Raw genomic sequence first — 27,996 nt, forward strand, 5'->3', positions numbered from 1 at the left:
AATATAAACATTAGCCAATGATAATAAGAAAGTTATGACATTTTATAATAATTATATGGAAATTGCTAAAAATGGCATGGCATTTTTGGATAACACCTGTAAAAACACATGGCATTGTTGACTAATATTCCCCAAAAAAAATGTATGACACTGCAGACGTCACGTTTTTTAACGTGTTAAAAGTAAACCCTACTGTCATGGAGCACAGTTCAGCTTTCGGTTTACGTTTTGGATTTGGATGTTTAAAATCATTTTGAACAGTGTTAGTTAAATGCTGGCAATAACCTAATTATCTGTTACAGTATTGAAGCAGAAAACTGTAAATTCAAATGTGGGTACCGGTCCTCAGTCATTAAATCTGATGCTCTCTCGAGCCCTGGCCAACCTGCACTTACCATAGGAGGTAAATTTGCTACATGATATAGTATTCATATCTCATAGATTCATCCCATTAATTACTTTATTGGTTACCTTTTAAAATTTGGAAAATATTAACAATTGTTAAAAACAATTGATAATACTGAATTTCTTTGAATTTTTACAAAGAAATTTATTGACACAGGTTGTATTGAATAAGTTGTATAAAGGTTTTTCTATAACAATTTTGTTATTTACAGAGGTTAGGAGATAATTTACCTAATGGTATGAAAAGAATAAAACTGTTTACAGACTTAGAACATTTCAACTTTAAAAAAAGCAAATACTTTGATTTTTTGTAATTTAATTTTTGTTATGTATTATGTTTTGTAAACACTCGTTGACAGCATAAAAAACTATATTCCAAAAGATATTGTTTTAAATTAATAGTTCTCAAAATGAAGCAAAGGGGAAGTAAAATCCTGATAATGTTCACAGTTTATTTAAAAGATGATTTGTTATTTTATCTATGAAATATTCAGATAATACGTATTTTACCGTGCTTTGACTGTATTTTTATTGTTTACGAGGATAGTTATTGCTAAAGTGTTGATATTCTTTAAGTTCACAGTTCGAAAATCTTTATTCATGCAACGTATTATATATATTTTTATAGTTAGACAATATAAAATATTCTTTATTTTTGCTATTTCTTAAAAAATGCAATGGTCTCATTAAAATTTGAATTTTTCTTTCTTTACATTGTTTTGACCTAATTAATTTTAGGATTTATTGTTTGATTTTTAGTTGGTTGAAGAACTCGTTTATTGAATATACACTAGTCATACCACTAACCAATCCCAAAGCTGTTTTTTCAGTCTAATCCCAGTAGTATCCTTGAGGCTGTTTGGGAGCGAGTTTAGGAGTTTTGATGGGGAAGACTAATCAGTTGCCCTTCATGTACTGTAAGAATAAAAATCTATATTTCTGGGAAGCTTCAGACTTTTTGTGTACATGACAACTATATGGATGTAGAGTACTGTGACTGTTAGAAGCTTTAGGTATTTGAAAGCTTCCTTGCAGCTGTCTGTAGGGCAAGGCTTATGAATGCCCTAGTAATCTTTTACTGGAGCACTTAGATTTTTCTAAGGTTTGCTTCAGATGCTCTTCCCCACGAGATCAGTCCATACCTTATATGATATGTAATTCTATCACCACATAGTATGCTGTCTTAGCTGTTTCCAGACCTGTCCACTTCATCCTCCTTACTTCATAAATGCAGAATGAAAGCTTTTTGGTCAGGTTTATGTATGTGATCATTCTAAGAGAGATCAGCATCAATTGTTGTTTAGTAGTTTAGCACGTTTTTACAGGGATTTCAAGATTTTGCTCATGTTTTCTGCTGCTCTTTATCTGTGTTTTTGATGGATTTATGGCCAAATTATTCTGAAGACAGTATTGGAGTGCTTTATCTGTTAATAAAATATCTTTAATAATGCTTTGTTTTGTATCATGCGTAATGTATTCAGATATCATCTGCATAGATTATGGTTTTGATATTGTCATCCCTGATGAAGCTGGAGAAATCATTAGTAAACGGATTGAAAAAGGAGGGGCCCAGGACTGAGCCCTGGGGTATTACTCTGCTGACACCTGTCTGGACCTGTATATATGAGTTTTTTCCTGAGTATTTGTGTTTTGTAGAATTTCAACTATTTGTTTGCATCCCTTAAAATAGCTGGTCATCCAGTCTTTAGCCAGTCCCTCACATTCCCTGAGTTCACATTAAATCAAATCTTGTATTACCATTGGTCACATTTGGATGCATGAAATAGGCATTGTCATAAAATGATAAAATATAAAAGCATAGTAATAAACTACATTGTTATAATTTAAAAGTGATAAAATATAAAAGTATAATATTATGCAATAATCATATAAGAGCTCTACATAAGAGGTAGAGGTCCAAGGTAGATTCAACTCAGAAACCAGTAAATCTACTTCACAGTTGAGAAATTCAGCTACTGTATAACATGGATTACTCAACATCTAGGTCAACACCTTAATTTTAAACACAGTAAGAGATACATTGTACCAACTTCTTTCTAATTAAATTAGATTTCATAATTTAAGAACAAACACTCCAATAATAGTTGAACTTTATTTCTATTATGTCTTTTGTTTTCAAAGAAAACATCATTAGACCCATATAACTAAAATGAAAGTAATTTTTTTGTATTGTGTCAAAGCCTTTTGTGGTTTAGGATATATTTTTACTAATGTGAAAGCTGAGTGGAACTGACTCAGACAGAATGATTTTTTATTATACTCACAAGTAGAGCAGCTAGTTCTTTAGCACATTGTTTTAAAGCTTTTGATGGAATTTGATACAACTCGACAAACTTTACATGATAACTTTGTGTTTCTGTGTTGATTATCTTCTAAATAGTTTTTAGCTGTTCTGAAGTTAATGTATATTTCCTTTGCTTTGAATTTTTCCACTGCATAACTTTTTGTATCTTGTGGGAATTTAGCTGGGACTTTTCTTGTTGTCAGCAATGGTGTTTTGTCTTGTGGGAAAGCAACATTTTTAACGATTCCATTATACTCGAGTCCTGTGGTGTTACAGAACAAATGTGAAACACTTTTGGAGTTCACAGCTACTATACTGACAATTCTATTCCCCACAGGTCATATTTCTTTTATCTCCTGGTTATTATCATCGCTTATTGGAAAATCGTATAGATCTTCTTCACATGATTTATATGCGATTTAATTCTTTTCTCTCAAGTAGCGACAATTAATTCTACCTTGTGTTCTTGGATTTGGCTAGTTATGTCTATTAACAGTTCTTTTGGTAGGGTTTGGTTGGTTTCCTTGATCAAAACTTGAGATAGTTTTTATTGGTGAGGTTTGGCTGGTTCCCCTGGTTAAGCTGTGAGGTAGTTTTAGTGGTGAGGTTTGGCTGGTTTCTCCAATCACACATTCTGAGAGTGTTTGTGGTGGGTTATGGCTGGTTCCCCTGGTTAAGCTGAGAGGTAGTTTTAGTGGTGAGGTTTGGCTGGTTTCTCCAATCACACATTCTGAGAGTGCGTGAGGATTGATTTCCTCAATCCTGCCATCTGAATTGCAGTAAGCACATACAAAATTGTTACATTTACTGTATCAACTTTTCAAATATGTCTTCCTGATTATAAAATTATTTGAATAAAATTTTATTATTTACCTAAAGAAAATCATACACCACCAGTTATAAGTGATTTTATCATTGCAAACAATTTGTCTCCTGACTGTTCGTGATGGTTTGGAAGGCTCCTGTCGGTACACTTGTGTGTAGTGTTAGTGTCAGAGAGGGCGGGATTGCTGTCATCATTCTATTACGATTAAATAGGTCTTATTATTGAATCAGTTCAGTTTTAACCCCCTTTAGCTTGTTGAAAGAAACCAAAGTTGCTAATGATTTTTTATTCATTGTTTAGTCGTAACATGAATGAATTGTGTTATGGCTAGTATAAATTAATTAATATATTATTTATCTATTATTTTTCACTCTCAAATTTAAAAATATTAAAATGTCTTTTTTAATTTTGATAAAACATGAAACATGTTCTCAGTTTAAACATTACAGTTAAACATGGGAACAAGTAAGTATTGAAACATGTTCATTGTTTTCTTTTTTAGTGATAAATCATTAAATCCTGTCTTATTTTTTCCATTATTACAGGAAAAGAGTCAGTTAAATATTCAAATTCAGTCTCAATCAATCCTTCATCCATTCCACTGCCAAGTGATCATGACCCATTTACCTCCAATCCTGCCTACCAGCTATATTACGCATTTGCAAAAAGCGTGTTAAATAAAGTTGGTTTATCGTCCTTGGCTGCCATGTCCAACTTATCAGGTACATCTTAGTTTCTTAGGGTAATGCAACAGGTGTCATAACTAGCATATAAGTTTTCCTGTACATGCCGCGACAAAACATTGCTTACACAAGTATATTCTTGAAATATTTCGGCCTTGCTGTCAAGAACCTTTTTCAGTTTCGGTTAAACAGCTACTGACTGAAAATGGCTTTCCATAGTGAGGTTAAAATAATACAAGACTTTAATTGTATAGCAAATGTATCAACCGGATGTGAAATCCGGAAAATTAATATATTAGTTAGTCATCAGGCATACTTTTTTACTTGACCTTTGTAAAATATTTATATTGAACATTTTATTTAGAAATTTTATTTCACCACTATGCTTAGATTTGTCTCACATGTTCAGTGTTTGACTTGCTACTACTTTTTTTTAGTAGTAATCTAAATTATATGTGTACTTGCAAACTAAGTATGTCATCCTAATAATAAATGTGTAAAACAAGAAATGTTAATGTTTTTAGCAAGTAGTTTTGAAGTGTCATGTTTATTTGGTTTGGTTAATTGTTTCCCAATTGCTTAAGAATTTAACAATGGGACCCTCAACAAATATTCCAATTGTTTCGATCACAGGAAATAATACTAACAGGAGTAACACAAGATGTATGTAAATATATACTTTTATAAATGTAATGAGAAAAGATAGCAACTGCAGTGATAATAACAACTAAGCGACAAAACTGGATAATTATTGAACTTCGAAATATGAATAATGTAACATGTGTACTGTGAAGCAATATGATGAGTGTGTGTGTTTGCAAGTATGTGTGTGTGTGAGGAATATGTGGGAGTGTTAAGAGGGTGTCAGTGATGATTTCTTTTTTAAGAAAAGGGTTCTACACAAAACGTGTCATTGGTGGAATGGGTTGATTCAATATGAATGTTGAGTTAAGCTCCATTTCATCTTCCGCATAGTGCAGTGTCTGAAGTTTGTTGCTGTCACAGATTTGACTCCTTGAATAGATTCTGACATGATGCAAAAAGTTTCGTTTTGAGCTTCTTCATCACCGACTTTTTTTATCTCTTCAGGCAGAAATTGACTCCAGATTCCAGGAGACAGATCTGTGACAGCAACAGATTTCAAAAGGAATCCGTCAGTAAATAACTATTTTTAGAGCAGTAGATTTTGGAATTACTAAATACTTAAAAAAATGGGGTGTAAAGTATTATCCTGGATGAGAAAGAACATTGCACAGGTCAGTCGCTAGTACAGTGGTTAGCTGCAGCTCAGCAATCCCAGCAAGCTCATGCTCAGTCATCTCCCAGCGTGACCACCACAGAGTCTCTGACGGCCCAGCAGGCGATGCTGCATGAGCAGATCCTGGAGAGTGAGCAGAACCTCAATGCCCAGCACACTGTCAGTATACCCTTGTCAATATCCACAAATTGGCTGATTGTAACTGTTTCAATTATAATTATTCAGGTTTTTATCCCATTATTGTAGTGTAGATTTATATTTTCTGTGCTGTTGTTGCTTCAGTTCTTATAGCCTATTTATTATATTTTATTTCTTGAGGGTTTAACCCTTGGTGCCGGGGTCAATTTGCTGTATGATATGCATAGTATGTTGAGCCAAAATGCCTGATCCTACAAGGCTTTTGTTTTAAAATCACTCACGTACGTCTTTGGCTCCTATGTACAACATCCACAATTTGATATGCTCCATCTATAGTGTTGGGTGTTGGGTAGATATTGTTACAACATAGTTCGTGACTTGATTCCGATCAGTGACTCATCGATGGGGATCTGTTGTTGAGCAGAATAATGGAAATTGAATAAAATATTGGCATGATCTATTACAAGTTGAAATTTAGTACATAGATCATATTGATTTCTGGAAATACTTTTATTGTCTACCAAGTGAAAAATCTTTTAAAACTAATTGAAACTGGGTACGAGAAACATTTGCTTGAATCAAAGTTGACTTGTAAAAGAGCGTTTTGACTAATAGCAATGGCAATCAAACTAAACCTAAACCCATCTAAAATTAGTAATAACAAAAGCTTTCGTCTCGTCAATAGTCATTGGCAACCATTCCCCAACTGTTAAATTATCTTTTATTGAGGCTGAATTTTTTTTAATGAAATGGTTTGCATAACTGTTTGTTTCTCTCATCAAACTTCTAAACAATAATTCAGTAATTAAAACAAACAACAGGTCTAGATTCAAGATGAGGCAGGTGTTTTAGTCCAGGCAGTTTGTTGTATGTAGTTGGGATCTGAGGGAACTCTTCATCAGGGTCAGCTTCAATCCAGTCAGGAGGGGAGACAGGTAGTTGGACGTTAACAGACGGCCCGTCATCGTTTGGTATTTCTGGGTCATCAAAGTCAGAGGAAAATATATAGTTCTTTAGTAACCTAAAGTAGGCCACTAAAGAGAGTCGCAAATCACAGTCAAACCATTGTTATAATTAAACACAGACAAGAACAACATACACAAACCAAACTGATATGTAGACACTAACACAACAAAGATACTTACACTTTAAAACTATCAATATTTACAATTACATGTGAAGTAAACAACTGACATACATTTCACACCACATTCTACCAGCTTACAGCTCTAACCGAGACTAACGCGTTCTGTTTCCGAAGTTGCAAAAATCAGAATCTACCCAGAATTTAACATAACCTTCACCAATAGTTTCTTTGAAACCTAATGTAGGTAAATACTATAAAAAATAAAAGCGATACCAAGAGAGTCGGAAATAGTGGTCTCTGCATTTCTTGCATATAATGCCAGATGGCAAATAGCGATGCCGCGGCACTCAAAGGGTTAAACTGAAATATCAAACTTTTCATTATTATTTTCTGATTTGTTATTGTGAAATAAAATACATATATATACAATTTTATATTATGGTGATTTTGTGGTTGGAAGGTCATGAATTATGGAAATTCAAATCTTTAAGAAATTCAGTCAATAGTAGAGATAAAATATTAAAACTAATTTTCCTTTTTACGTAATTAGACTCTAAAGAAAAAGTATTATTAGTTAACGATATGCAAGTAATTGTAATGAAATAATTTATTCTGTTAACCCATTGCCCTTGTATCACGGAACGCTTCCGTGACAGCTAGTCTGGGCTCAAAATTTATATCGCGGAACCGTTCCGTGACAAGTACAGCGCCATCTAAATATTTTTTTTTTAAACTCCTTTTTAACCAAATGTTAGTATAAATTAGACTAATATTGTTGTAACACATAAGAAAAACTGCAATACTACAATTAATTGAAATTTAAATGAATAATAAGTTATTATAAGAATATTAGTGTACTACAAGAGAAAAAAAATCAATATTCTTGGAATTTTCAGTATTTAGAAAAAACATTTTATTCTGACAAACTATGCATATATATATATATATATATATATATATATATATATATATATATATATATATATATATACACACACACATATTCTAGTATTACTAGGTAGAGAAATACATTTAAAATAAAATAAAAGCAACAATGGGGTATTTAATTTTATATTATTTGAGTAAAAAAAAAATCTTTTTCAATTTAAAAAATTCCAAAACTTTTTAGTTTGTATAGCATTATTATTTTTCAATTATGACTAAATATATCACTATCTATTTATTATTAAAGCCCATTTTATAAGCCAATGGGTTAATAGTACTTTCCAAAATTACCAGATATTACCTTATGAATCGCTGTATTTTTATACTGAATGTCATTGAACTAAGTGTCTCCAACATCATTCAGGTCTTTCATAGTTAATGGTAGAAATAATTTCCACACTCCAGTAAGTCTTGAAGCTCTTAAAGGAGTTTTGAATGGTCTTACCAAGGCGTCACGTACTGAATACTGACACAAACATAAACTTATCCTTTCATTACTAAAGATTAATCATATCTAAAGGGAATATACGTCATATCAACAACCTATCTTGTATTTTTGCTCAAGGACTGGTTCTATAAGTCTGCTACAGGCTGGTTAGCTGGAACCCAACGTGCACTTTGATTTTGAACATCTGATAATAACTTTACAGAAACATAAAATGAATGAAATTTTACCCACCATATAAAATGTTTTTTTCCTTTAAAATCTTAAAAATGTATAAAATGCTTAATTTCAGCAAAACAGTCATCAAGTGTAATGAGTCAAAATAAAAACTTAATTTTGAGTTAGTTTTTGAATAGTTTATTAATTAAAATGTAGCTATTTTCCCATTGATATGTATATTTTTTATTTTCCCCTTTCATTGCCAATGTCTGGATAATAGTATTTTTTAAGAACATGCATAAAGTTCTGACACCCAGGTGACTGTTTTAATAATCTTTTCTCTCGCTAATTATATTTTATTACAGGTTTTGATGCAACAACAACAAGCTGCTATTGATGAAACAATAGCAAAAACGCAGAAAGAAAACATGAATGCTGAAGCAGCAGAATGTCACCTGAACTTTGCGGAGCTGGATGCAGTGTTACAGCCTATAATAGATTCTTGCACTAAAGACTCGATATCATCTGGAAAGGCGTGGATATTGCAAAGGGCAACTCATAAGAAAGTCGACAATCTCATTGCTTCATACCTTTTATCCAAGTAATCATAAAATACAATCAGTTTATTAGTATAAAATATTTTTTGTTGTTGGTATATGCACATTTTTAGAAATATACTTATTTTTCTCCAAAAGGCAACTTTATCCTAGGTTCTATATTAAATCCAAAGTAGGATTAAACAAAACTTTTGAATGTCACTTATGTTAGGATTATCCAAATTTAATTTCCCTTGTCCATTGTTTTTCACCAATTATTTTACAATAATAGATAAATTCATCTAAGGTTATATTTTTAATAGTTTCTTCTGACTCTTTATGGTTGATTAACAAGCGATAGTGTTTCACATCACTACCAGTTTTCCTATTATAGATATATGCAGGTTAACCCATTGCGGATCACTGACGAGCTGGGCTCGTCATGCAGTGGCCGGGCCTAACGACGATGACGAGCTCAGGTCACAAAAGCGGTCTGCGTTTAAGTTTCCCTCCAAATAGTTCTATTAATGTCTGACAGATCGGGCGATCGTCTTCACTTGTCAACTAAGAGTGTTTAACAACGGTCTACATTTAGAGTTTTTAAAAGTTTTATAAATATCCTACAGATTGCAGTTGTATGTCGAAGTTGAAAAATCATTCATACGAGTTTACTCTTTGCTTTTTAGCGCTTCTGATTGGGTGTTTTCCTCAGTTGTTATTATAATACTTTTGAGGTTCGTGACACAGAACTAAACGACACAGACGTACATGTTGGCGGGTTTAGTCTAGACAATGGCCCGGATGTTGTAATCGGTTCGCCCGAGCCGCTTTATTTAGACTATGATTCAGACATCATCCCTGCCACCCCGGAACCTTGCTCGCGTGTTATCGTTCCTAAATCACGGATACCCCAGCAGGCCCATGTTCCATCTGAACGAATACCTTCACAGCTGAATTTTTTAGTATACAATAGCGAACGATACGATGTGGCGCACCATTGCTATTCGTGCGGCCGCTGACCGTAAATTAATTCGTGCCCGCTGGTGCCCGCATGCCAAAACAATACGGATCCGCAATGGGTTAAATGTGGACATTACTTACTTACTTACTTGATACTTGTTATCTGCATCCCTGACCAGGTAGCTGGATCAATGGCGTCAAAAATTTAGCCATGTACAAGACATTTTGTTAAAATATTAGCTCAAATGGTACTTGATATGTAATGTAGACAGGATATTCTTTCAATTTGCATATTTTACAGAAACTTATTTGACCTTGTTTTGTATTTTTTTATCATCAGTCATTTCAGCTGAGGCCTAATTACCCCTAAAATATGCCAGTCGTGAAAAGGCTGTAGTCCTAGTCCTGATTTTACTGATTGCAAGCTTTATTTAGAATAATCACAATATTTGTGCTGTTTATCATGTTTACAAGGTTTGAAGGCTACAGTTAAGAAAAAAGTACTTGTGATAATAACTTTGTGCTTTCCTTGTCAGAATGAAAAATATTGAAGTTTTCTTAGAAAAATACTATCAAATTAATATTAAAAAAAAAATAATAAGATGTTGAGATTGGCCAATTTTAGATTCACAAAATTGGTGCTGTCTTTCTGTTAATAAGACTTCATGAAATAAACAGTAGTATTGGTATTTTGTAATGTTTATATTACAAAATAAACCAGCAATATAAACTCAATTTTCAATATCTAAAATATAATTTTTCATCACGACAAAAACTAATTTCAACATGTCTGTTTTAGCGTAGAAAGAGTATATTAGAAAGAGTAACATGTCTAAAGAAGTGTCCTCTGCAAAGTGTATAAAACAGCTTGTTTTGAATTTTTCAGAGTTTTAGAAGAAAGGAGGACATTTAATCACAAACTGCACATCATCTATCTAGTCAATGACATATTACATCATTGGTTAGTATTTTTATGTGAATCATTCTGTTTAAGTACTTATTAAGTTCTGTTTTAACGATTATCTCATTTTGCGCACATCCACAGTAAAACTTTGCTCCATTTCTTCTTATGATCTTTATTTCCTAGTTTTACAGATCCTCCAACCCTGTTCATCAGTTGTTTTAAATATATGTAAAAAAAAATATTCTCATATTTTGTTTTTGTTAAAAAATAACACAAGGTTACATATACTGTATGGATGGTCAGTACTTTCCGCTATTTTATTTTCAATTGATTACGAAATTTGACAAGAAATGTAAGTTCTTCTTTTTCTTCAGTTACAGAGTGCAGACTGAGTGTCAAGTAAATACTTGTGATTTTAATGAAAGTGAAAATATCAGGTATGTAGTGAAAATTAAAGATAAAAACTCAGAAAGGAGGAATCGGATATTAAACTTTAGATTGAGACATAATCAGATTTGTTCAAGTCAATCAGTGTTCACATTTGAATACTTTTAACAACTAACTAGGAACCTCAAACACCTTGTTATCTAGTAAACCAATAAATAATTATCAATAATTGACTAACTTTTTATGTAATTTGGTATAAAAGTATAAACATGATACCTTGCAAAACCTAAAATGGACATAACAGTTTATAAGTAAATATATATTCAACAACAAAACATGAATACAGATATGGATTTTCATATTTATGCTTCATATAGTAAAAATTGTTGTTGATGTATTAGGAACGTTGAAAATAACTATTTTATAAATATTGCATTATTTATAATTGTTTTAAACAGACATTATCACTAACCTTTTTACTGAATTATTAAAATTAAATAAATGTATAGAAAATTCTTATGACAACATATTAATTTTAATATCAAAGACATTTTGATTTCTTTTACAATTTAACATTAAAATTAATAAATTACATTGTGAAAGAAATAGAAATGTCTTTTATATTAAAACCTGATGACTTCCACCAAACATACAAAGAAGAACATGTTAATTTCCAATTGTTTAACTAAAACTGTTTTTAGTTTACATCTTTTGGAACAAAAGTTTTAATAAGTATAACATACTTTAAGGGTTTCATAAAATAAACATTATCTTTTTAATTATAATTTTTTTACTTTTAAATGATCATAAAACAAAATATGTACCTTGGTAAAAATTTGGCAAATTGAAAATTATTGTTCATTAACTTCAATTTTGTTTATCATTTATAAAATGATATTTTATTATATTTAAAACAATAAGATGTCAGACACCATATGCGTAATAGCGATATCAGCTGTCAAATGCAACAATTTGCAGTGCTGTGCGAATGTAAATGTAGAAACTCATTTGCAAGCTAAATATTATTTATCAAATCATATCAGTTTGTCAGTTAGGTTATCTAGTTACGGTTTTTTAAAACACAGTGTACAGCAAAAACATGTTTTAACGGTCAGTAATTTGTGTACTGCTGATTAGCCGATAACCAGTGATGTGGTAGATATTAGGAAATTCCTGTGTTGCATATCTCACCCATCGATTCTCGACTCTAAATCTTTGTCTAAGATTCGGTAGATTTGAGATTTGGCTTTGACACATCACTAGTATATAAATTGTCAATTTTTTACAACTTAACTACTGAAGAAAACATTCCTACACATTAAAGACAGGGTGGAAGTATGTTAGTATTAGATAGTACTTTTTCAAAACTATTAAGCATATCTACTTTACATTTTGCAAATCATCACTTCAAATTATGGTAAGTAATTTCATTCAGTTTTGTCAAATACTTTTTGGGCTTAGTAAAAAAAAGCTTTAGTAATAGAAATGTCATGTAAATATGCACAAAGTTATGTTGAACATATGTAAATTTTGTAAACCAATAGCTCTATTACTTTTTATTATTATAACGGTACCTACATGTAGTGTCTCCAGGAATATCAACGAGACAACAAGTTTTCCTTACACATGGTTAAGTTAGTTTAAGATGTACTCGAATACCTGTGATACCCTCATTAACTCTAGCTACCAAGCAGTGCATTAGTTTGTATTGCAGTTACAGATATGGTAGCATTCATTATAAACATACAACTTAAAATTTATAATAAAAATAATTAATTTTAGTGAATGTTTTTTGTACAGTTAAGATACAATGGAAAAGAAATTTAAGAAGGTTCCTTATATTATCTCATTTTATATTTAACACTTCCACAATTATTAATTATTCATCATTAATTATTAATTCGTCAGGAATTGATATTGCGTGTGCACCAATTAACAATCCTGATAATTATTATGGACTAGTGATGTTTAGTTCATGCTTAATTAAATACTGCAAGTTTGCTTTAAGCTAGTTCATTTTATTTAAACGGTCAACACCATTTTATACATACCACACGATACATAACAAGTAAATTATGCAAGACACAGCACACAATTCTGCAATAGAAAGAATAATCAAAATACTTTCATTATCCAACAATAATAAAAAAATTTTATATATATTTCTAATATTAATATTAATGTCATAAAATATGTAATTAATAACATACAAATGCATCCCACCAGTACAGGCACATACAAAAAACAAAGAAGAAAAATATTGTTACTTGAATCAAACCATGAGTCAAAAAATTGTTGGTTTCCCTTATCCTTAATAATATAATCTAAGTTATGTATTTTGATAGTTTATAAAAAGTAATATTTTTAATTTGTTTGTGAATAGTGTTAAAAATATGTGTGCCTGTGAACGTTAATGATGTCTTTTTCTTTTTTTACAAAACTCTTCTATTGATTACCGCAGTGCAAGGAAGAACAGTGGTGAGGAACTGAAGAAATCATTGGAAGGAGTTGTTGTTCCGATGTTTTGTAACGCAGCGTCAATGAATGCAACAGAAGAACAAAAAGCCAAACTAAACAAGGTAATTTATTATGGATCATTGTTATTTCATTATTAAATTGGTTATTAGTAATGATATAACAGAGGCGTAGAATTAACAAGAATGGTATTCTAATGTTATAGGTATGTGTACAGAAGTATATGAACCCATACAACTAATTTTGTGTGTGTATTCTAATAATGTTAACGAAGAAGGATAATTTCCGTACTCTTTTGTATGCCTTAAAATTCTTTAATAATAATGGCAAAAACTGTAATAGATTATTTTTAGTTAAATGTCTAAGTATAATGATTAAGTATGCAGGTTTCCCAATTTTGCTTCAAAAGAATTACTTCATTACGTTTTTTTCAATGTTTCTATGTGTACCCTAAGGGGTATCTAAAAGATTAATGTACCTATGTAAAAAATTGAGCCTGACAAGGTACACGATAGTCTGAAGTATTTATTTAAGTGTGGGATAAAATTTAAGACAAGCAAACAATAAAAATGCAATAAGGAAATGCATAGCAATGTGTACCCCATTGGGTGCATGACGACCTTACGAAAGATTGTGTGTACCTGGGTACACGTTAAAGAAAGAATTTATTTTCCTTCTTAAAGAATATATCAAAGGTAGCTTTCAGCTGTTTTATTAGCCAACATAAATGGCGTTAACTGTTTTGATCCATGTACTTAATTATTACAATGCACAGTTATAGTCCATGTGATATATTCATTATCAAAATATCAGAAAGTTACTGAATCCAGTGCCATTTAGAAATACCTGGTGAATTCAAACCTCAAGGTATCTATGAAAAAATTAAAATATGAACAATTTTAAATCAAGCTAGTAGTTTCAGAAAGGTTGAAAAATATCTTTTAAACTTCATGATGTATAAAAGACAAAAATCCTTTACTTCAGAGATTTTAGTTGAGTACTGTTTGTATAACATATTAGATGTATAATACCGTAAAAAAAAACTAAAATTTACGGTCTCATATAACAAGAAAATTACAATACGAATCTCATAAGGATTCATCTTGACTAATGTGTCGTAACAGTGATGGCAACACAAATTGCTAAAATCTGCAACTCCAACAAACGCCATGAAATTACATGTGTGTTTTAAGCATTATATAACAGTCTGAGTCTACTCAGTACGGGTCCTGAACCGTATGTACTCTTGTAGTGAGTAACTGTAAGACAAGGTATTTCAATGTTGCCTCATTTGTTTTTAGGAATAATATATAGGAAATAATGTACAATGGATATAAAGGTTATGAGTTAATGAAAGCTAACTCGAAAATAACCACACTAATTTAACAATATAATGTCAGGGGGCATATAGACAGCTTTTAGTAATTCTTTGTTGAAGAACAGTTGATTGCTGTTACATATTGTATTCATAGACTTTAACATGGCCATGCCAGTTTAAAATTTAGATTGGATCTCATAATGGCTTCAGACCAATTTATTGAGGATGAGTGCCTATTTCAAAGTTTTGAGGAAGGAAATTAAAAAATATAACCATCTATGATTAGGAGCATCCATTATAGAAGCTTTTAATAGTAGTACCAATAAGACATTAGAGCAAAAGAGGGATACCTTCTTTAACAAAAATGTTGAACAGGAACAAGAATTTTGTAACTAGTAATGATAACAAGTTTTTCAAATAATTATTTTTATTCTTTGTAAAGCCTTTCGAAATCAACAATTTTATTTTATAATTGCTCCAAGAATTTTCAGTAACAAGATTAATATCTTTTACATTGTATAGAATCTGGATGGATTAATTTACATTTTGTGTTACGTCAGCTCTTGAACCTGTGGGAGACAAAACACCACTACTGCTCGGCTGAGACTGTAGCCAAGCTGAAGCAACCGCTGGAGTCGTGGCAGGAGTACCAAGCTGGCCTTGTCTCAAGCCATAGCGACGTGCTACAGTCCCTTACTGCCACCACCAAGACCACCTTCCAGAACTACCAAAGTCAACACCAGGCCTTCGTCACACACGCACTGCAGCAGATACAGGTCTTACATTACATCTTGTGTACTTCATTAATGCAATAAGTGATTAGTGTTTCTTTGTGTGTTATTGAATGAATAATCTTGTTCCTACGACTTACTGTTAACCCGAATGTTGCAGAGTTTAGAACAACAGAAGCAGACGCTGGAGAGCCAGAATCAGGTGGCGGCAGCAATGGTCACAACAGCTCCTCTACCCTCCTCTACACCTCCTGTCCCCCTGGGTATAACTTGTTTAATTAGCCAAATCTTAGTTCAGACTTCTTTGTAATTACTTCCTTATTCGTTTTCTTAATTTTTATTGTAAGATTTATTAGTTATGTTGGCAAATGATTATTTTCAAGTAGGAATTAGCCAATTCAAAATATTTTGATCCCCCACACATTCTTTTTTTATTCTGTATTATTGTAATAATTTTTTAATAATTAACTAAGTATATAATTAAATCAATAATATTGATTTCAAATTTTGATTTATAGTGTTCAGATTTTTGAATTTGATCATCATACAATAATCAAATATCATATCAATACAATAGTGTAAACTTATATTTTGTGTTTTTGTTATGTATGAAATATGTATAAAGGTAAGTTCAGATTTTCATTCCATCAAGCTACTAAAAAGCCCTTTGAAAGTATTAAAGGCATTAAAGCATAAACTAATTGGACCTCTAATGTTATGTCCCATCTGAATAACTTTGATCCTACTAAGAATTGAGAATGGAATTGGTTTATCCGTAATATCAGTCGTCCACGTATATTTCATAAAATCAGAATTGAAATGTACAATTTACAAAAGAATTGTATTCTAATGATTTTCCAAAATAGAGGTAGGTAGTGGAGGTTCTCAGGCGGCGGACCACCAGCTGCTCCACCAGACCCAACAGTTGATGCAGCAGACTCAGCAGGCACAGCCGCATTTGTTACCTCAACAGCAGAGTCAGCAGCAACTGCTACAGCTGCAGCAGCAGGCCCTCAGCCAAATGAATGCTGAGCAGCAGCAGATCATGGCTCCTTCCAATCATATTCAAGGTGTGGAAATCTCAGTAGTTACACTAATCCACACTTGAATAGATGATGAACTTTATGGCACTTTCAAGATGTGCAAAGCAAGCACAAGCTCTATTCATTCTCATAATTTTTCATGTTCATTTCTGTTAATTTTTTTCATTTGAATATCTCCAGTTAGACTGATACAGTATTTATTAGTTATTAGGCTCAAATACTTATCACAGTTAATGAAGTATTACTTGTATTTATTTTAGTTCAGTTCTGGATTCATTTTTAAACAACAATTGGTAGTTCTTGGTTCTCTTATTTTTACCTACAATACTTGTTTTTTAATTATTGAAACAGAAAGATCCTATCCACTTTGTTGCTGTGTGTTTTTTTTTTTAATTTATAAAGGTTTGTATCTCAAAATGTAGGTTGTTTATTCAATGTTAAAATGTGTTGTTTTCCTTATGAAAATTGTTAAGCTTATTACTTAATATTAAGTAATTAATGTATTATATGAAATCACTATTTGTATGTCCACGTAATGACAGTATCTATAAGTTTTCTTGGAATATTTAAGGTTATGTGCAGGTTCAAATTTAAATTTAACAATAGCTTAGAAATAGAAGATACTGGAACATTGAGATGGTGTGCTAAAATTCGTAACCATAACAGTTTTCTCTACGGTTTATGATTAAAAACAGATTTTAAATTTCCAAATTTCAAGAAAATAAGTGTTTTTAATTCCAAACATAATAGGTTGTTCATCTGAGAATCTTTGTTTTATACTTTACAAATTAAATGCAGTAACTGTAAAAATAATACATGAATTGTAAAAAAATGTATTAATGATCTATGGATTCCTGAGGAATATCTGAAAGTATTTCTGTTCCAAGTTTTCATGGTGACATTTTGTTGTTAAACTTGGTGTATGTTGGCAGCACCTGATCACGTGATGCCTCCTGGCTACAATGCAGGAGATTCACAGTCTGGGATGACCCAAGATGGGATGCAGCCTTTCCCACCCCCACCTCCAGATATGGGTGTCCAGTTTACTCAACCACCTCCTGGCTTTTTGCCTTCATTCCCACCCCGTGAGTTTCTTGTTATTAATTAGTTTTAGATTTTTAAGGATCAAGAATCAAGAACTTTATAAGTCATTAGACATACAATTCTGCATTAGACTTCATCATACCTAAATTAGGCTCAAGACAGATCCTTTAGGAACACCTGTTTTTATTAATTAAAAGTTGGAATTGTAATTTTTCTGATGAACAATATGTTTCTTGTTACACAAGTAAGAAGTTATTAAACTGAGTTCTTTGTCTTTTAGACCACAATATTGAAGTTTTTTTAGTAAAGTTTGTATGAAATACAATCAAAAGCTTTGGTCAAATGAATTAGTGTAGCACAAGTCATCATTTTGTCTTCAAAGTCTTTTGAAACAAAATGAAATACAATTTCCACTACTTTATTTGTACTTAAACTGCTTATGGACCCAAACTGTTCAACTCAAAGTAATTTATTATCAACTACAAAAAAATTATACAGTTGATCTTATATACAAGCTTCAAAAATCTTGTTTATTATAGGGACTACTGATACAGGCCTATAACTTGATGGATCAGACTTTGTTCCTTTCTTCCTTTGTATTGAAACATACATTATTTATATGTTGGTGGAATTACAATTTACAGTAGTTTTAAGTTTTTTTAACTCTGAGTGCTGCACACCAAAATGTTGTGAACACACACCACATGGGAAAAATCATTCCTTACCTATGAACTTCATTGAAATTTCAGTTCACAATATGACAACTATACAAATTGGATCTAATTACTTTAATGTGACTATTCAGTAGAACACAACTTTCCTCATTCATACTATACACCTAATGCCATAATGGTTACTGGTTCTGTGTTTTAGCTGCAACTGGTATAGAACTGCCTGACCTGTCGAGACCTCCTCCTGGGTTTCATTTGCCACCTCCACCTCCGCTGATGCAACCTGAAGTGATGCCAGACGACTTGTTACCATCTCTCCCCTACTACGATCTCCCGGCTGGTCTCATGGTTCCTCTTATAAAAGTAAGTTGAGGCTATTTGATACAGACATACACACTCTGTTGAGGTATGCTCCTTTACCTGAAGTGATGCCAGTCGACTTGTTACCATCTCTCCCCTACTACGATCTCCCGGCTGGTCTCATGGTTCCTCTTATAAAAGTAAGTTGAGGCTACTTGATACAGACATACACACTCTGTTGTGGTATGCTCCTTTACCTGAAGTGATGCCAAATGACTTGTTACCATCCCTCCTGTACTACGATCTCCTGGCTGGTCTCATGGTTCCTCTTATAAAAGTAAGTTGAGGCTACTTGATACAGACATACACACTCTGTTGTGGTATGATCCTTTACCTGAAGTGATACCAGATGACTTGTTACCATCCCTCCTGTACTACGATCTCCCGGCTGGTCTCATGGTTCCTCTTGATACAGACATACACACTCTGTTGTGGTATGATCCTTTACCTGAAGTGATACCAGATGACTTGTTACCATCCCTCCTGTACTACGATCTCCCGGCTGGTCTCATGGTTCCTCTTGATACAGACATACACACTCTGTTGTGGTATGATCCTTTACCTGAAGTGATACCAGATGACTTGTTACCATCCCTCCTGTACTACGATCTCCCGGCTGGTCTCATGGTTCCTCTTGATACAGACATACACACTCTGTTGTGGTATGATCCTTTACCTGAAGTGATACCAGATGACTTGTTACCATCCCTCCTGTACTACGATCTCCTGGCTGGTCTCATGGTTCCTCTTATAAAAGTAAGTTGAGGCTACTTGATACAGACATACACACTCTGTTGTGGTATGATCCTTTACCTGAAGTGATACCAGATGACTTGTTACCATCCCTCCTGTACTACGATCTCCTGGCTGGTCTAATGGTTCTTCTTATAAAAGTAAGTTGAGGCTACTTGATACAGACATACACACTCTGTTGTGGTATGCTCCTTTACCTGAAGTGATACCAGATGACTTGTTACCATCCCTCCTGTACTACGATCTCCTGGCTGGTCTAATGGTTCTTCTTATAAAAGTAAGTTGAGGCTACTTGATACAGACATACACACTCTGTTGTGGTATGATCCTTTACCTGAAGTGATACCAGATGACTTGTTACCATCCCTCCTGTACTACGATCTCCTGGCTGGTCTAATGGTTCTTCTTATAAAAGTAAGTTGAGGCTACTTGATACAGACATACACACTCTGTTGTGGTATGATCCTTTACCTGAAGTGATACCAGATGACTTGTTACCATCCCTCCTGTACTACGATCTCCCGGCTGGTCTCATGGTTCCTCTTGATACAGACATACACACTCTGTTGTGGTATGATTCTTTATGTGAAACGACGCCAGACAACCGTTCATATCTCTTTCCTACTACAATCTTCCGGCTGGTCTCATGGATTTAATCAAGTTAAATTAAGGCCATTTGATAACAGCTCACATTACAAATTAATAGTTTATGAAGTGGTTTATTACAGTACTCATATAAATTTTTCTTTGTTTGTATTTATTGTCGTATTTGAACATATTTATGTTTAGTTCAATTTTATTTTTATATTTAAATACGAGGGCTGTTCAGAAAGTAACCTCCGGTCGATTGAAAAAAATACACTAAGTTAAGTAAAAATATTTTAATATATACATCTTACAACTACATCTTTGCACTATTTTTCGACATAGTCTCCGTCACGATTGAGGCACTTATCGTATCTCTTCACAAGCTTTGAAATTCCTTCTGCATAAAAATCACCCGCCTGTGCCTTGAGCCAGCCTGTGACCGCATCTTTGAGCTCTTCGTCGTCATCAAACCGCTGGGACCCGAGCCATTTCTTCATATGCATGAAGAGGTGATAGTCGCTTGGCGCCAGATCTGGGCTGTAAGGTGGATGGTTGAAAACGTCCCACTTGAAGGACTTAAGAAGGGCTGTTGTTCTGCAAGCAGAGTGAGGACGGGCGTTATCGTGCAAAAAAAACGATACCGGAAGTCAGCATACCACGGCGTTTGTTCTGTATAGCCCGTCGTAATGTTTTTAGTGTTTCACAGTACACGTCTTGATTAATGGTCGTCCCACGTTCCATGAATTCAACCAACAACACCCCTTTGGCATCCCAAAACACCGTTGCCATCAGTTTTCTGGCAGAAAAATCTTGCCGGGCTTTTTTTGGTTTGGTAGGCGAATCTGAATGTGCCCACATCTTTGATTGTTCTTTTGTCTCAGGGTTTACGTACTTAATCCAGGTTTCGTCACCGGTCACGATTCTGTTTAACAATGGTTCTCCTTCGTCCGCATAACGTGACAGAAAGTCTAATGCAGAGGCCATTCTTTGAGTTTTGTGGTGGTCGGTAAGAATTTTGGGCACTCATCGTGCACATAACTTACGGTAACCCAATCTTGCTGTCACTATCTCGTACAAAAGAGTCTTAGAAATCTGTGGAAAATCAGTAGACAACTCCGCCATTGTGAAACGTCGATTTTCACGAACTTTTGCATCAACTGTCTGAACGAGTTCGTCAGTCACCAAGGATGGTCTACCACTCCTCTCTTCATCATGAACGTTTTCTCGTCCACTTTTAAATAAACGTACCCATTCACGGACAACTCCTTCACTCATAACTTGTGGTCCGTACACGGCACAAAGCTCACGATGAATAGCTGCTGCAGAGTATCCTTTGGCTGTAAAAAACCGTATAACAGCACGCACTTCACATTTGGCGGTATTTTCTATTGCAGCAAACATTTCAAACTGCCACAAAAACTAAACTAGCGCAGGTACGATGTTCACTCGACTACAGCTTGATGCCGACTGACCTGCTTAGTGCGTGAATGCACAGATGGCGCGCTACTCCCCTCCACTACCCCCACTGTGACCAACCGGAGGTTACTTTCTGAACAGCCCTCGTATGTAAAAGCCAAGTATCTGTAACTAATGCATCGCAATATCTCAGAAACCGCATAACAGATTTACATGGAACTTTGTAAACATGTTTGCTGGATCTGTTAGGTGCTCGCTAAAAAACAGTTAGAAAATGTTGCAGCCAATCACATTTAGAATTGTTAAAAATTACAATAATCAATTGAATTTTACACGATTCTATAGATAAGCTCAAGACAGGTTTTTTGGTGTCATTTCATAACCAGTCATGAGAAATTGTGGAAAACAATGATATCACTTGTGTAAATACATTATCCTTTATAAATATTAGATACCTTGACTTCAAATATGAATTGAAAATAAAATGATGAACATTATGGTGCTCGTTAATATCCATATTTGATCCCATGAGATTAAGGGCATAGTACAGTGGGGAGAGTATGTTTTGAAAACAGTGACAATAACTATCACAGATTTTAGTTAGGTTTGGGAACAGTTCAACATCAACATGAAGATTCCTTCGAATCCTACAGTTGGAATCTTAACGTTTCTGTACTAAAAAAAAGTACTTTGTTAAACTTATGGGTTGAATGTTTGCATTTTTTTAAAATGTGAAATAAACTAAAGCGTTATTCCAACCTCTACATTAAGCTACAAAACTTTATTACATATGGTTTCTCCGTATTATACTCTGTATCACTTTGTGATTAACTTAAATTAAAATTTCAGTTAGAAGACTGCAACTACAAAGCCCTAGATCCAGATTCTATAAGACTGCCACCCCCGGCTCCTCCCAGTGAACGCTTGTTGGCAGCTGTCAAGGCTTATTATGCTCCTCCAGGTCACGATCACCCTAGAGACAGGTAATTTTGGGTTTAGGATTGATGTTTAAATCAACATGAAATAAAGAGTTATTACTTTAGATGTTATAAAATCACAATCTTTACATACATTGCTAATCAATCTTTTTTAATCGAAAAGTATAATTAAGCATGTAAATTGTTGTCTGTTACAGCGATGGCTGGGAGAAGCTTGGTCTTTATGAATATTATCGTGCTAAGAATTCTGCCAAGAAAAGGAAAGAGGACGATATAGCTGCAGGTATTAGAGAGAGATCGAGGTCACCATCTCCCATTACGAGGCCAAGATCACGAAGTAGAACACCTCCCACAAAGAAAAGATATCGCAGGTAGCATTCATGAACTGTTCAGTTGAGTTAAGAAACATAATGAATGATATTTAATGTTCTATTACTAACACTAATTCAAATTATTCTTCAGCCGAAGCCGATCAAAGTCTAGAGGGAGAGAGTCCAGAAGTCCGTCGAGGCGCACCAACAACAGAAACAGTGTTGCCAGGAGAAAATCCGGGCGGAGGGATAGGTCTAGATCCAGATCGAGGTCTCGATCTCGAACTCCACCTCCTCCCACTACTCCTAGCAACAAGGATCGCAGCCCCACCCCACCCCCTGCGTCATTCTTGTAAGTTAAATCTGATCCCCAAAAACACTCTTAATCACACAGTGTAGTACTAAATCATTACTGTATTTATCAAACTTGATATATAAAATATATCTGTTATTTTGTATAGACTCCTATTTCTACAATCAATATATACTACACTCAGTTTACACGGAGAAATAACGATAATTATTTTAAACTATTGCAGACAGCCCTACATGAAGCCAGTAACAGAGAAGATAGATGAAAGCAACAAAGGACATCAAATGCTCCGCAAAATGGGTTGGGGAGGGGCCGGCCTCGGAGCTAAGGAGCAGGGAATTGAGCAACCAATTTCAGGAGGCGAGGTATCTTTACTTAACAACTTTCTCAATTATTAGGTTTCTTGCACGTTGTTGTCCTAAAACATAAGCATAGAAAATTGTATAACTTTACCATTCAAGAATCACATTGTCAATTGTTTTTGAGTATTGTCTATTCCATATGAGAAATACCATCTAATTTTTTACATTTTTGATGTTGTGAGTTGGTTCAATATACATAAAGTTTTAAGGCAATTTAAGAACTAGAGGATTTTGGTCCTCAACCCTCTCGTTCAAAACTAGGAACAAAATTATGTACATTATTTAAAGTGCATCAATTTGTCCTAAAAAAGTCAAATTTAAATGATTATGTATTAACATTCTTCCCCCATTGTTTCTGAAGATTTTCCTATTTTTACATAGGTTCTAATCAAAGTAATTTTGGTCTTTTAGTAGCTTTAGTAAATTGGTGTTACTATTTTATTTTTATATCCAACATATTGTTTTTAGTTTTATTTCTTTTTATAATTCCATACTATTTTTTTCAGATTCGAGATCGCGTAGATCAATACAAAGGAGTAGGGATAAATTTGAATGATCCTTATGAGAACTTTAGAAAAAGTAAAGGGCAAGCATTTATCACAAGGATGAAGGCGAGAGCTGAAGAAAGATCGGATAGATAATTGAAGGGAATATAAATGTAAGATAGTTTGTACTTTTCACTCTTATGTGTGAACAAATTTAGTTCTTAGACTTATGCGGCCAGTGTGATGTGTAACATCTAAGTTTTTTGGGTTTTATTATTTGGAACATGGCTAGCACAAAAAAAATTCGTAAAATATTCCTGCACACCTGTGGAGAGCTATCTTCAGTTAAATAGCCTATAATACATACCTGCTTCCATAGTTGTCAAAATCTTATTTGATCACTGTGGTCATACTGGTTCTTGACTAGTTAAACTTCTGCCAATCATCATACTCCACCCCCATCAATTCACCTTTATGGTCTGATAAAGGAGTTTGTAGCAACTAAATAATATTTACAATATTAAGAAAGTTGCTAGGATACAGTCCCAAAAATATTTAACAAAAAATAAAACTGAAGCAAATCAAATTACAAACTATCCAATTTGTTGAAGCGTACTTTAATTTTTATACTGTATGATGTAAAGATGTTATTTTATTGGCATTATATCACTGCCAGGTCATCAAAGGGTTAAATAGTTTTATCATGCTGATGATAAGTTACCTGCCTTCCCTATGGGCATATATTATTAAAGACATTGGTTGAGCATTTTATTGCTATTCCAATCATTATTACTGAAATGAGAATTATGTATTTTCATTTAATATTAAGTTTGACTAAAAAATATGAAATGTTTCAAATAAATGTTTTATTCTATTGGAATATTTAGTTAATTTTTAATACTGCATGGTATTTCCTATAAGGAACACATGCCAAATTACATATCTTATAAAAAAAATTAATCGTTAAATATGTTGGTTGCTAATCTCAAGAACGGATAGACCAATTCGGTTAATTATTTTTGTAAAATGTCCATTGAAATCCGAGGAAGGTTTTTACGAAGCAAAATATAAGGAAAGTTACCTAGAATATTTTTAAATTCAGAAAAAATGTAGTTTTTACGTTTCATAATCCAAATTAAACTGGCACTAAATAGGTGTTCACACCTTCAGTTTTATATCAAAAAATTGGCTGAAACATCTGTTTACATTTAAATTTGATCAAATATTAAGTAAACCGTGCTTGATCAGTAGAGTAATGCAGATAGTAAATAAAAATTGAATATCTAAATGTTACTCCTGATCGCGCCAGTGATTAATTTAAATCATCTAATGCAATTTATATATTATTTAAACACTGTTATAAAACCAACCTTAATGAACAAATTCATGAATGTTTTCACATACGTTACTTTACGGTGGGCTTCCTTGACATTGTGATATGGCATTGTCCCTGGAAATATTTGAGACGGAAAGTATATTACAGAAGCCCATAGTAGATGATTTTGACTAAAGTAGATTTCCAAGAACTGGATAATCAAACTATATAGTATTTTGATCGTGGCAATACGGCAAGCTAAATTGTGACATAGTAAGTAAATTTAAACGGTCTGCAGTAGGTACTTTTAAATCGAAGTAGGGTTTTTGGCCCTATACGTAAGTATACTTTTTTTCTTCAACAGGGCAAAGCAAACTCTAATATGGTACTGGAAATATCTTAGACCTGAAATATGTGATAAATGCTAGAAATAGACGCTTTTTGACCAAAGTAAGTTTTGAGACCTGTGTATTGTATTTTCTTGATCAGGATAACAATGCAGGCTCAGCTGTAACGTTGGAAATACAATTAATTTGAACCAGAAATGCCCTTCCACGTGCAAAACATGATATATTAATTAAATTAAACTCTGATACTATTTACCATAAACTTAAATAATATCTACTTGATGTATTCCTACTTACGTTTTTAAATTTTCATAGAACTCCATCATATTTCATCATAAGTGCTTTTACTAAGTAATATAAGGACTTCGGTTCTAAAGATTGCATGCGAAGCCGCGAGTAACAGCTAGTTTAATAATAAAACTCACAGTAATTTTTAACTTGCCAATCTTTTTACAGTTTACTTAAAATTCTGTCAACCAAAGAGTGCAATACAGACTCAAATTGATATTATTTCAATCTGAATATTGATACAGCTTGCTGATCGCGATACTATTCTTCAGTATTCAGATATGTGTGAATAATCAGCTGTTTGTATCAATTATTTAATTTTGTGCAGAGTAATTGATCAATATTTTGACCTATTATTAATGTGGAGTCATGCTTTTTTTCATAATACAATGGGTACCCGAAAAATTGTAGAATGCTTTTTAAAGCTATGTTTCATTCAGTATCATTTTTATTGCCAAATCACAATTTATATAATAAACAACAAAAGAAACGTCATATCAAAATTAGGCCTGACCTATTTAAATATGTGGCCTAAGTATTAGCAACACTGTCGCTTATAATACTAAATTTTTTAATTCAGTAATGTTTTGGCTTTTTAGCCTTAAAACTTAACATTAACACACATAATTAAGAAAGACTTGACCAAAAGCTATTTGATAATTTAAAACTCAGAGCAACTAAAGTAATTTTGTCTCAATATCACAGTTTAAACAATTAAGGTCAAAATTAAAATCAAGATAGAGTTTCAAATTTAATATTACAGAAGATCAGCAAGGGTAAAATAGGCCTAAATAATATTTAAAATATTTCATCTTGTAATTTATAAAAAGGATTTTTTACTAACCAGATACTACTGTATGTAACACAGCCCTAAAAGTTCACATCTACGATCCAGGTAGCTTATTACACATTTTAATTGCTGAGGGTTACAAACTATTTTGGGTTGTACTTAACCTACATTGAGGTTGGGCAATCTTATGGCTGTTTCTTGTAGAATGAGCATGAACAGAACTTCTTAACTGATAACTGTGAATGTCTTGTTTTACTTTAATTAGATTAAATAAATGAATTGATTGAAAACAGTGAGTATCCCTTCACTACTAAATGAAGTTCTACAGTGTGCTAAAAAGGGTGAACTTGTTTAATTCTAATTGTCTTTTTATGTAACAATAATACCCTATTAAAATCCTTGGCCATTTCCCTACAAAGTTATACCATGTGATAAAATGGTATGGAAAAAGTAAAATAGGCTATTTCTTTTATATAACAACCTTATCCCCTTCAAAGATCTCTCTATTACACTTTATACATTTGTCCAATCAGAGATTCCACTATTCAAAACATGTTTTGTACTCATCTTCAGTAATGGCTTCTTCTTCAATTATTTTCTTGATGTCTATTTATTAGAATCTGAGTCTTTTCATGTTCCTTGACATGTGAAGAAATAAAAAAGTCACATGGAGTTTGGTCTGATTAGTAAGGTGCGTGGGGGCAGAGGAATCATGCCATTTTTTGTCAAAAAAAGGTTAACAGAGATAGATGGTTGTGTGTTGTCAGATGGTAAACCCAATCTCCAATCTGCCACAAATCTGGTCTTTATTTGACAAACAGTTCATCGTAATTTTCTTAAAACTATGATTAAAAATAAAAAACCTGATGAACAGTCTGGCCTAGAGGAACAAACTCTGAATGAACTACCTCTCTCACGTAAAAAAAACAAATGAGCATTGTCTTAATGTTTGATTTGACTTGACGTCTATTTTGGACGAATCTGTTGGGCAGTTGATGGACGTCCAGAATGAGGCTTGTCATCAATGGACATGTTGCCATTTTTTAAGCCAAGAAAACCACTCATACACTTGAGTTTTTGCTACAGCAACATGTATTACATTTTAAGTTAGCCAATTTTAATGATTTAATAAATAAGTGCAGTATATTTGCTAAGAAAATACAATGTCTGTTTTTGTTACAGGTTTACCTTGCACGAAGTACGCTACGAGATCAGATTATATTAGTCAGTTAATTTTTAATAAACGTGTAAAGAAAGTCAACTTATAACATTTATTTTGCAGTGTGAGTCGCTATTAATTTTCCAAGTGTTAATTAAACCCTTTTAATGTGCTGGTAGGCTATTTTGAAACATATTAGGTGTTTTCTTTAACCCTTCAACGTGGGAGTTTTTGCGATCTCGTCTAAGAGC

The 27,996-nt window shown here is 33.1% G+C and overlaps 1 protein-coding gene across 1 annotated transcript; it reads left to right on the plus strand.

Annotated features, from left to right (window-relative positions):
- The first annotated feature begins 382 nt into the window (after nucleotides 1-382).
- On the plus strand, nucleotides 383-27,847 carry LOC124358432 (calcium homeostasis endoplasmic reticulum protein-like). The gene is made up of 18 exons (XM_046810732.1): nucleotides 383-403; nucleotides 4,082-4,258; nucleotides 5,476-5,636; nucleotides 8,617-8,852; nucleotides 10,634-10,708; nucleotides 11,026-11,088; nucleotides 13,500-13,617; nucleotides 15,392-15,607; nucleotides 15,723-15,825; nucleotides 16,429-16,632; nucleotides 17,538-17,690; nucleotides 18,523-18,683; nucleotides 22,287-22,420; nucleotides 22,573-22,746; nucleotides 22,838-23,038; nucleotides 23,226-23,364; nucleotides 23,868-24,019; nucleotides 27,769-27,847. Exons 2-17 carry the CDS (start codon nucleotides 4,243-4,245, stop codon nucleotides 24,000-24,002), a joined length of 2,289 nt encoding a protein of 762 aa, XP_046666688.1. The 5' UTR covers nucleotides 383-403; nucleotides 4,082-4,242; the 3' UTR covers nucleotides 24,003-24,019; nucleotides 27,769-27,847.
- Nucleotides 27,848-27,996: the final 149 nt, after the last annotated feature.

Source organism: Homalodisca vitripennis, chromosome 1 (assembly GCF_021130785.1).
Source record: "Homalodisca vitripennis isolate AUS2020 chromosome 1, UT_GWSS_2.1, whole genome shotgun sequence".
Lineage (NCBI taxonomy): Eukaryota > Metazoa > Arthropoda > Insecta > Hemiptera > Cicadellidae > Homalodisca > Homalodisca vitripennis.

Coding starts and splice junctions, on each gene's coding strand:
- LOC124358432 (XM_046810732.1), top strand. Junction 15,826..16,428: donor TACACCTCCTGTCCCCCTGG/GTATAACTTGTT, acceptor TTTCCAAAATAG/AGGTAGGTAGTGGAGGTTCT. Junction 23,365..23,867: donor AACCAATTTCAGGAGGCGAG/GTATCTTTACTT, acceptor TATTTTTTTCAG/ATTCGAGATCGCGTAGATCA.